The 12,389-nt window shown below is 36.6% G+C and overlaps 1 protein-coding gene across 2 annotated transcripts in view; it reads right to left on the bottom strand.

The window, feature by feature from the left end:
* LOC149838206 (histone acetyltransferase HAC1-like) overlaps window positions 1-12,389 on the bottom strand; it is a 56,834-nt gene that overhangs the window by 20,382 nt on the left and 24,063 nt on the right. For both annotated transcript variants that reach the window (XM_090006450.1, XM_090006451.1), the window contains exons 9-13: window positions 10,744-10,872; window positions 10,403-10,603; window positions 10,132-10,274; window positions 9,718-10,030; window positions 9,372-9,514 (exon numbers count right to left, since the gene is read on the bottom strand). In XM_090006450.1, coding sequence (XP_089862576.1) covers window positions 9,372-9,514; window positions 9,718-10,030; window positions 10,132-10,274; window positions 10,403-10,603; window positions 10,744-10,872 — 929 coding nt within the window. The remainder of the gene's footprint in view (window positions 1-9,371; window positions 9,515-9,717; window positions 10,031-10,131; window positions 10,275-10,402; window positions 10,604-10,743; window positions 10,873-12,389) is intronic.

The following is a 12,389-nucleotide window of genomic DNA, read 5'->3' on the forward strand; positions in this document are numbered from 1 at the left end:
GCGGAGGATCCATATAAATTTCTTCACAAAGATCCTAATTTAAAAAAACATTTTTGACATCTAATTGGTAGACCGGTCATTGTTTGATCGATACTAAAGCTATTAGAGTTCTAACACTCGTTATCCTTGCAACTAGAGCAAATGTTTCTTCGTAATTAATTTCATATTCTTGTACATATTCCTTAGTAACTAACCTAGCTTTATATCTTTCTAATGACCCATCGCTTTTAGTTTTTACTTTATAGACCCACCTACAATCAATAGCTTTTTTACCTAAAGGGATAGTTATAATTTTTCAAGTGTTGGCCTTATTGAGTGCTTCTAATTCTAGGTGCATGGCATCTATCCAATAAGAGTATTGCCTAGCTTCTTTAAAGTTTGAAGGCTCATGATAGAAATGGATCATCATTAGACAGATCGATAATTTGGAGAAAATGAGTCATATGATACAAATTTTTTAGCAGGTCTAATGCTTCTAGAGGATCATCGAGGTAAGGATTCATCAACTTGGTTATTTAAAGGGAGATTTTGTGAACATATGTCAAAAGCATTTTGATGCTCATTTCCCTCACGTCAAGTATATACATGAATATCATTAGGATTCTCACTAGGACAATTATCTCTTTGATGTGAATGGTTATCACAAACAATCTCACTATCACAAATTGTATCATTAGATTTTTTAGAGTTATATCTAGGAAGTAGGTCGCATTTTCTTGAAACATAAAGTTTGTTGTTTTTAACATTATAACACCTATATCCTTTTTTATTTTCACCATAACCAATAAAAGCACGTTCAAGAGCCTTTGGTGAGAGTTTGTTTTGTTCTTAAAAAATAACAAAACATTTACAACCAAATATTCGTACAACAACAACAACGCCTTCATCCCACAATAATTGGGGTCGGCGATATGAACCAAAAAAGAAAATCATTCTGGGTCTTCCACATGAATCCTTCTCCTCCAATCATTTCTATTCAATGTCATGTCCTTGGTGAGGTTCAAAGCATTCATATCCTTTCCTATCATCTCCATCCAAGTCTTCCTAGGCCTACCCCGACCTCTTTTAACTAATATATTTTCCATTTCTCCATCCTTCTAACTGGAGCATCATTAGGCCTTCGCCGAATATGTCCAAACCACCGTAAACGATTCTCACTCATCTTATTTTCAATGGGTACAACGCCTACTTTCTTACGTATCTCCTCGTTCTGAATCTTATCTTTTATTGTATTTCCACACATCCATCTAAGCATACGCATCTCAGCTACACTCATTTTTTGAATATGATGTCTCTTGGCAGCCCAACATTCTGTACCATATAGTAAAGCGGGCCCAATAGTCATCCTATAAAACTTTTCCTTCAATCGCAATGGCATTCTACGATCGCACAACACTTCAGTTGCACTTTTCCATTTCATCCACCCAACCTTTATCCTATGATTTCCATCTCCATCAATTTCTCCATACTTTTGAATGATAGATCTCAAATATTTGAAACAATCAACCACCAGTATTTCTTGCTCACCAAGCTTCACTACACTCCCATCGCTACTTCGTTGCTTACTAAACCGACATTTCATATATTTTGTCTTACTCTTACTCAACTTAAAACCACTTGCTTCCAATGTCTGTCTCCATAATTCTAACTTAGCATTAACCCCAGCTCTAGACTCATCAATCAAGACAATATCATCAACAAACAACATACACCATGGCACATTTTCTTAAATTGATCTTGTAAGCTCATCCATCACTATAGCAAATAGGAAATGGCTTAAAGCAGATCCTTGATGTAACCCAACCGTTATAGGAAAATTGGTTGTCACCCCTCCACAAGTGCGAACATTGGTCACTACTCCTTCATACATATTTTTAATTATACTAATGTACTTGAGAGAAACACCTTTCTTCATCATTGTCCACAAGAGAACGTCCCTAGGTACTCTATCGCATGCCTTCTCTAAATCAATAAAAACCATATGCAAATCTTTGTTCCTCTCTCTATATCTCTCAATAAGTTGTCTAAGAAGATGTATAGCTACCATAGTTGATCTTCCAGGCATAAAACCAAATTGATTCTCCGATATCATGACAACCTTCATCAACCTAAACGCAATCACCCTCTCCCAAAGTTTCATGGTATGACTCATGAGTTTTATACCACAATAGTTTGTGTAATCTTGTATATCACCCTTATTCTTATATAGAGGCACCAAAGTGCTCTTCCTCCACTCATTAGGCATCTTATTTGCCCGTCAAATCTTGTTAAAAAGATTTGTCAACCATTCTAAAGCTTTCTCCCCCAAGCATTTCGAAGCCTCGATAGGTATACCATCTGGGCCAACTGCCCTTCTTGATTTCAGTTTCTTCAAAGCCTCTGCAATTTCTTTCTTTTGAATCTTGCGCATGAAGTCACAATTTATCTCATGAAAAGGAATGGAGAAGTCTCCAAGATCCTGAGCATGACTTTCATTAAATAGCTTATCAAAATAATCTTTCCATCTCTCCTTAATCTCCTCATCTTTGACTAAAACGCTTTGCGTTTCATCTTTGATACATCTAACCATACACAGATCCCTCGATTTCCTAACTCTCATCTTTGCAAGCCTAAAAATATTCTTTTCACCCTCTTTGGTATCCAACTTGTCATAAACCTCCTTATATACCTTATCCCTCGCGTTTCGAACTACTTTTTTAGCTTCCTTCTTTGTTATCATATACTTCTCCAAATTCTCATTATCACGACTCTTACTTAGATTTCTATAACTCTCTTTTAACCTTAATAGCTAATTTGACATCCTCGTTCCACCATGATGTATCATTACCTAGCGGTGCACCGCCTTTAGACTCACCTAATACCTCCTTAGCCACCTTTCTCATGCCACCCGCTATCTTATTCCACATTGATTCTGAATCCTCCTCGAGACACCAATCAACTTCCTTAACTACCTGCTCTAAAAACATTCCTTGTTTAGCTCCTTTCAGTGCCAACCACTTAATTCTAGGATCTATCCTATGTCTATCCCTTTTGCGGCATTGTCTAATTCTAAGATCTAAAATTAAGACTCTATGTTGTGTAGCTACACTTTCTCCCAGTATAACCTTACAATCGATGCAACAACCCCTATCTCTCTTTCTAAGTAGAAAAAAATCTACCTGACTAATATTAACCCCACTTTTAAATGTTACTAGGTGACACTCCCTCTTCCTAAACCAAGTGTTAAAATCCTTTCTCCACTTTCGTTTCTTTCTCCTATACCATAGCCTCCATGGATACTCTCAAATCCATCCCTGATTCCCTACTAATGCTTGCATGTCCATTAAGGTCACCGCCGATGAAAAGCTTTTCTTCATAAGATATCCCTTGTACTACTCCATCTAAATCTTTCCAAAATTGACGCTTAATGGAATCATCTAAACCTACTTGAGGTGCATAAACACTAATAATATTAACAATATACGTACCTAATACTAATTTAATAAGTAAAATCATATCACCCTTCCTACGGACATCAACTACATTATCTATAAACTCACAACTCATAACAATCCCTACACCATTCATATTCCTATTTATTCTTGTATACCAACTCTTATATCCCTAAGGTTCTATCACTTTTGCTTTCTCACCTACCCATTTGATCTCTTGTAGACATAAAATATCAATCTTTCTCCTACACATAACATCTACTAACTCTACCAACTTACCAGTTAAAGACCCTATGTTCCACGTGGCTAACCTAATTTTATGGTCTTGGACTAACTTCTTTACCCCCACCCGTCCAACAAAGTGAGGGAACCCTTGCCTATTTGACACCACACTTGGGCACTGGTGTGACGCGTCGCTTTTGGGCGACGACCGAGCAACCCTTACCCATTTATCACTGCCTCCGGGCCTATAGAGCACAGCGCGTCGCTCAGTAGGGAACGCCCCAACGAAATTCTCATATTGGTTCATATTCATAGGGTATGACTAAGTTTTTATGCTGGCTGTCACTGGCCTACCGCAACCCTCCTTTATCCGGGCTTGGGACCGACAGTGTATAACTAAACAGTTATACACAGGCGAAGCATAACTAAACAGCTTACAACCAAATATTCTTAATCTTTTAAAATCCGAAAATATTTTAAACAATTTTTCAAAAGTAGAAACATTTTTTTAAAGATGAGGATGGCATCGTATTTATAAGATACGTTGTAGAAAGAGCGGCTTCAGCCCAAAAATCTTTTGGAATATTTTTAGAGATAGAAGAGTTCTTGTAGTTTCAATAAGATGTTTATGCTTTATGTATGAAAATGAGTTCCTTCGAAGATGTTCACTCAATCACCAATAGTGGACACTCAAGAGAGTTCCACCAAAATACTAAAATGAACACTCAAAGAACCACAATCAAGTTCTCTCACAAACACCCACTAAAGGAAAATAAAAACAAGAGATAAAAAACAATGATTTCATTTATCTCAACATATACAAGATTCATACATTTGTAGTGGGGCTTTGTCCCATATTTATACACAAATGAAGGAGGCCATAGAGAGTCGATAGGACCCCAACGGTTCCCTATGTTGACTAGTCAACATGTTTGACTAGTTCAAATCAGGGTTACCAGAAGTGCCATACATATGGGAAAGTGTGCTTCCCTGAATAGCATTTCAAAAACGTGCGGGGAAGCGCCAAAAAAATTGGGAAGCATGTTTCTCATTTAGGGGAAGCTCACTTCCTCTTATTTTTTCATTTTTTTTCATAGTTTTTTCTCTTTTTACGGTTCCCCCTTGCTTCCTAGGTCGCTTACAGTTCGCTTCCGAGACGATTTCTGGTTTGCTTCTAAGTCGTCCCGCGTTTCCCGCTTCCTAAAATTTTGGAAGTGTCTCACTTCCTGCTTTCGCTTTCCCAACTGGCAACTCTGGTTCAAATGCAACCAAAAAAATAAATAAAACCTAAAAAGACTATTCCTAGTTATTATTCCCAGTTACATTACATATGACAATATATATACATTTACATTTTTAACATTCTCCCTCACACTTACGATTGGATAACCGAAAGTTTATCCAAGAGAAAGTGAAATCTAGGAACAACGAAAGGTTTGGTGAAGAAATCTGTCAATTGATATTCTAAAGTAACATAGGGAAGATCAATAGTTTCATGTAGGAATTCCTCTTGTATACAGTGGCAGTCCATCTCAATGTGTTTGGTTCGTTCGTGGAAGGTCTGGTTGCTGGCAATGTGTATATGAAACTTTTGCTCTGAACACCCATGTCAGCCAACAATCTCCTTAGCCAAACCACTTTTATAGTGGTTGTAGTCATGTCTCTGTATTCTGCTTCAGTTGAAGAGAGAGACTTTATGTTGCTTCTTGCACCTCCAAGAAATCAACAATTCAGCTAAAAATACACAAAAACTAGTGGTTGAGTGTCGGTTATTTGGATCACCTCCCCAATTAGCATCAATATAAGCAATTAAATCTAAGGATGAAGAAGCTGACAAGAGAAGTCCTCGAAAAATACATGTGAGCAAGCGCAAATGTGTGTAGTTAACTATGTTAACACGCACATCGTAATTTCAGTTTGGTGCAAGTGCTCATGTAATGTTTATCTTCACAATTGTATGTATATAGATGCATCTGTTAATTCAATTTTTAATGTATATATATATATAATGCTTAAATGTTTGAACCATACATGTCTATAAATCGTCATGTAGGTACCGCAAAAATATGATACTTAATGCTAAGTATCACAAAGTAGCCATTGAATCAATGCGCATTAAAAAAAATTAAATAGATTATCTAAGAAATCGGGTAAACTACCTGTGTGAGTATGTGTGATGCAAAGGATCGTGCAAACCTTGAAATGTAGTTCAAAAATCATGTGGAGCATGATTTGAATGTATGGGAATAGAAGTAGAAGAATTGCAATAGAGCTTCAATACTTTTAAATTTGAAAAATGGCACACTTCCCAATGTACTAAAAACAATTTCAACATGATCACCAAGCTTTGATACCATATAATGAAATGAGTTCCTTCAAAGATGTTCACTCAATTACCAATAGTGGACACTCAAGAGAGTTCCACCAAAATACCAAAATGAACACTCAAAGAACCACAAATGGGTTCTCTCACATACACCCACTAATCGTTGGGACCCCAAATGCTCTAAATAGAGTCGTTGGGACCCAACGGTTCCCTATTTTGAATGTATGAGAATAAAAGTATAAGAATTGCAAAAGAGCTTCAATACTTTCAAAATTAGAATGGCACACTTCCCAATGTACTAAACCAATTTCAACATGATCACCAAGCTCTCATACCATGTAATGAAATGAGTTCCTTAAAAGATGTTCACTCAATTACCAATAGTGGACACTCAAGAGAGTTCCACCAAAATACCAAAATGAACACTCAAAGAACCACAAATGGGTTCTCTCAGAGACACCCACTAAAGGGAAATAAAAATAAGAGATAAAAAATAATGATCTTATTTATATCAACATATGCAAGATTCATTCATTTGTAGTGGGGCTTTGCCCCATATTTATACACAAGTGAAGGAAGCCATAGAGAGTCGTTGGGACCCAAGGGTCCCCTATGTTCACTAATCAACATGTGTTGACTAGTTCAAATGCAACCAAAAAAATAAAGGAAACCTAAAGAGATTGTTCCTAGTTATTATTCCTAGTTACATGACATATGACAATATATATTTATACATATATATATATATGTATATTTATATTTTTAACACTTTCTTTTGGCAAGGCCATTTTGTTGTGGAGTTTTAGGACAAGATTTTTGATGAATAATGTCATGTTGTTTAAGATAATTTTGAAATTCTTTTGACATGTATTCGGAGTCAGATCTAAAGATAGCTATATTATGTTGAAATTGGTTTTGAATAAGGATATAAAATTTTTTGAAAGTAGAAAAAACATCGGATTTGTTTTTGAGAAAATAAACTCAAGTATATCTAGTGAAATCATAATAAAGATAACATAATATGAATATCTTCCTTTAGACAAGATGGGTGTCAGTCCCTGTACATCCGAATGCACTAACTCAAAGGGTCTTTTTGAAATGAAGTTGCTACGTAGAAAAGGAAGAGAATGCATTTTTCAAAGGATACAATCATTGCATGTAAATTCCTTTTCATTACAAAATTGCATATAGCAACTTGAAGATGAAAAAGACACTACAACCAAAATCGAATGTTTGAGAAACCGAAAAAAGGTTTAAGTTTTGAAATAATTCTAATTTTTTGAACAAAGAATTTTTTGTCATTGCTTAAAGTGGTTTTAAGAGTTCATATTCTTTTAATATTCAAAGATGTACCAACGGTCGTAGAAACAAGAGATTTGAAATACTTAGTGCTTGGTTCGGATAAAAGCGATGCATTTGAAGTCATATGAAATGAAGCACCAGAATCAAGAATCCAAGAAGACATACTAGGAGTTGATGAAAGTGCAACACCGAAAGTAGGTGTGGAAGAGTTGTTCCTCACAAATTGTTGAAATACTTCTGTAAGTTGTGTAATGGACTCCTTGATATCTCCATCCATTTTTTTATCTCTATTTGAGTTGCTTGAGTTCTCTCCAACGGAAGCCACTTTTCTCTTAGGATAATCGGGTCTAAGATGCCCCGGTTCATTATAATGATGACAAATTTTCGTCCACCACCATTGTTGTATTTTTTCCTAAAGTGAGGAGGCTTATATGTCCTCATATTATTGCCTGATTTAGAGATCGCATGTACATCAATATCTTTTTTTAAAGCCAAGTGTGTCTTCTCTTAACATAGATCGACAATAATTTCACTAAGAGGAGTTTAAGCCCTATGAAATAAAAATCCTCGTAGTAGTTCAAATTCGGCCTTAAGCCCATGAATGAATTGAAAGAATCTCTCTCTCCATTTGTTCTTGCCTCGTAGCAATAGCACTTCCTTCTCATTGGGGTTCAAGGAGAGCAAATTCATCCCATAGACGAGAAAAGTGCTATAGTGATCTCTAATACTCATATCTCCTTGCTTTGATGCTCTCACTTTTTTTTGCAAAATGAAATGTCTAGAAAGGTCTCTTTGAGTGTACATACCTTTCATGAAGAACCATAATTCATTTGCTTTCTTGAATTTTGCTAGATTACCAAGGTTACTTTCTCAATCTTCAACTTTGGATTGGTATTCTTCAATGGCCTTGGCTTTTTCTTCTTCATTCAAGGCTTTTTCTTCTTTTTTTTTCTTCTCGGTGAACTTTAGTTGAGGTTCTGAAACCATACCACATACAAATCCCCAAAGTTTTTTACCTTTGAGGTTGTTTTCCATATCGGCCACCCACATTATATAGTTAGCCTCATTCAATTTCAATGAGAGATCAAACTTTGCAACATTGTCGGCTATTATCGAAGAGAAAAAGGAAGATAACAAGTATGCAAAATACAAGCACACAAAAAAATAGAACAATCGAGTCCCAAGAGGGTTCAATCACCTAGAGGCTCTGATACCATGTAATGAAACACTAGTGCAAAGACAAATGCATAAGTATACAAACAAGAAGCCACCAATGGGCAAAACACAATAAGGCTCAAGGGCTAAGAGCAAAGCACACACAATGAGAGAGAATCCTTAAAAATAGTTAAAGAGAATATTATTGAAAATGCTTGAACAAGCATTACAAGAAGTCGGAGAGAAGTCCCCTATTTATACAAGCTTTTGGGCCTCAAAGGGAGCTCCCAAAAGGGACGTTGGGAGCTCTGTGAATGTTGGGGAGGGTCCCAACAGCTCTTTTGGGAGGCCCCTTTATTACCCCTTAAACAAATAAATAAAAAATAAAAAGACAAAAAATAAATGATTACAAAAAAGTCCCTAGTGGACAAGACTATTTACATGTGAACAAAAAAACTAAATTGCCTCTAGGACATTACAAAAGGAAATACATAAATACTCGATATATATATAATCCATATATATATATATATATATATATATATATATATATTTTTTAACATCCTATGCCTAATGTAACTGAGAACAAATCTTCTCTAGGCAACAAACGCAGCAAACATCAGTTTAATTTCAACCTTGAAAAACAAAAAGTGTGAGGAACTTTAATCCAAGTACACAGGCAAGAAAACAAATAATATAATATTGATCATAATATTGTCATTCGTGGTATTATTCATGATCCTGCTGACCACTGCTCATGAAGTTTCTGTCTGACATAGAGTGTCCAACTGCCCACTGGATAAGCAGACAGAGAATTCAAATGGCAAAATAATAGAATATACAAACTCATTTGTTATTCCATGGAAAGTAAAACACCTGTAATAAAGTCCAGAAACATAAGAAACACAGAAAAAAGAGAGAATAAAAGAACTTACTTATCACAGAGTTGGAATTTTTTGCACTGCCTGTTACAAACCCACCGCCTCCCAGACACCATAAGTTGACAACAATGGGTGCATGCATGCTGCAGATGAACCATTATGAAGTCCTCCTTCATGGGAGAGATGGTTTCACCAAGCTGTAGAGGAAAAAGAAAAGTTAGTTGCAATAATAATAAACACCAGTGACTCAACACAAATTGACAAAGCTTGGTAAAATGGTGATTTAAAAAGGTCAGGGGAACAAAAAAAGCAATTTCCTCTGCAATACCTAAATTCCAAAAGAAATACAGAAAAACATGAATATGAAATGGTCAACTGCAAAAGAGAGACAAATACTAACCTTTTGCATCAAAAGAGCATCCTTAGATGCATTGCTAGAAAGATCAGCTTGGGCAGCAGCTTTCAGTGCCCGTTTTGTTATAGTCTTCTTCACCTTTCCTTTCTTCTGTAGCTTTCGTCCATCTTCTTCTTGTCTAAGCTGATTAATCATATCTTCCGCAGCACCAGGCCAGTAGTCACCATCGAAATATGGAAGCCGAGCTGCTGTGACCTTTGACTTACATTCACCAGTTGATAGGAAGAAGTGGTCATATAAATTAGTCAGATCTACCACAATTTCTTCCCTGGTAGCTTTTCGGAGCATGGAGAGATACCTGATAGGGAAACATAAAGCATCCATGACACAGACAGACTTGTCAGGCTAGATGTCAATGAGTGTGTGAGTGTGTGTGTGAGAGAGAGAGAGAGAGCACACCATTCCCGAAGCTTATCAGACTTGGGTGTCTTCTGTATTTCGGGATGACAATATAGGATATAATCCTCTCCCTTTAACGGAGGGCAGGCCCATATATAACAGCTAGTAAATCCTCGCTTCTTACAGTAATCAAGGTACCCTATCTGTTAACATATCACAGTAAAACTTTGTTAAAGATACTTGTTTTCCAAAAGGCCAGACGACAAACAAATGCATTCCTGATCAGAAAAAACCAAACAATTGACGAAAAAATATGTATGGTCTTCAGTACCAGTATTTCATGATAAACAAATGTCCGAAGTGCCTCTCCAGTGACAGCTTTGATCTCAGGTCTGAAATATTTCACAGAGTCAAGATAGGAGAGATAAACGCGACGCTGATTGGGGAATTGACATTCTGAACCAAATTCCTGGACGTACATGCCAAAAAGGCAAACTTCAACCCCTTCAATCTTTTGGAACAACAAAATAGCCTGACAGGAGCATACACAAGATTAATGTCAAATAAACAGAAAAGATGCACTAGAGATAATCACAACGAGAGAGAAAGGGGGGGTGGACAAGGTCTCTCATATGCTTGGTCTGAATAAAAAGAAGAGAAATAAGCAAACACCTTCGATTTGTATGGGAATTCTACAGGGTAGTTATCTTCTTGGAAAATCTCCAGAAAGCGCTGTTTCACTTCCAACTTTTTGTCAACTGATGATACAACCCTGATAACGAGACCTTCAGCACTTGGCACCTGAGATGAAGAGAAATCCCATTATATGAAGATTCTCAACCACGGCATCAGACAGTATCATTTTCATACAAACCCAGTGCTGAGAAATAAATGAATGAAGACTACTGCAAATTTCAGGCACTAGAGAATATAGATCATAATCATACCCATCACCCTGTACATATGGATAACCAAGTGTAGAATGGAGGAGTGAATTGAGCTAAAAGCATTAAAATGACTAGCTACGTAGTCAACAGTAAGGTTGTAAAAGTGTATTGTAAGTTGTAACCCATATTTGCGTTAAATTGTAATTCATAAGACAATGTATTACAGTAAGGAGTTGTCTCCTTAAGCTTATAAACACTGTGCATTTATTGCACTTCTTTTGAAGTGTAAAGCTTATAAACACTGTGCATATATTGCATTTCTTTTGTGGTGTAAAGCTTATAAACACTATGCATTTATGTCTTGAGCTACTACATCTCTGTAAAAGTATCTTCAACAAGATACTTTAGCCGATAACGCAACAACCTTAAGAATAAATGTGTGAACATACACACCCAAGAACACTTGTGCACAACGAACACAACACACCGAATCACAAATGTGCACTTGCACCCATAAGTTTCATAAACACTAAAGAGGTTGGGCTATAATCCCAAAACTCTTCATCCAAATACAATGGAGAGAGCCCATATTTATAGGGCTAAAGGAGACCTTGGAAGGGGCTCCACATAGTCGTTGGAGCCCCTTCAACGGTCACAAATGTGACCGTTGGAGGGGTCCAACGACTAGTGTGTTGGGCCCCTCCCAAGGTAGGTACAACTCATTTATTAAAAGAAAAAGAAAAATAAAAATGGGAAAAGAAATTACAAGACATATTCGAAAAAGAATATGTGTAAAAAGACTAAACTACCCCTAAGACTAAAGATAGAATTATATATATATTTTACATATATAATAGGTAGATACATATACATATATTATATATATGTATATGTATTACCTTATATATGTAAAATATATATACGAAGTTACAAGTTTGGATTACATATTTTAACACCCCCCCTCAAACTTAGGGCAGGATGACCGATAGTTTGCCAAGAAGGAAGTTGAACCGTGGAGCACACAAGGCTTTGGTAAAGAAGTCCGCCAACTGATATTCGGACGTAACATAAGGAAGATCAATGACTCCTCGGAGATATGCTTCGCGAACATAGTGACAGTCCATTTCAATGTGTTTGGTCCGCTCATGGAATGTGTGGTTTTTCGCAATGTAGATTGCGCTCTTGTTGTCGCAACACAGCTTGGTAGGCCCTTCAATTGTGACTCCCATGTCTTCAAGCAGTTGATGAATCCAGACAATCTCCATGGTAGTAGTTGCCATGGCACGATATTCAGCTTCTGTTGAGGAGAGTGACACCTTTTGTTGCTTCTTGCATCTCCATGAAATCAGCGAGTCACCTAAAAATACACAAAATCCAGTGGTGGAGTGACGGTTATTTGGGTCACCTCCCCAATCAGAATCAGTACAAGCA

The sequence above is a fragment of the Nuphar pumila genome, chromosome 5 (genome assembly GCF_984573655.1).
Source record: "Nuphar pumila chromosome 5, dmNupPumi1.hap1.1, whole genome shotgun sequence".
Classification (NCBI taxonomy): Eukaryota; Viridiplantae; Streptophyta; class Magnoliopsida; order Nymphaeales; family Nymphaeaceae; genus Nuphar; species Nuphar pumila.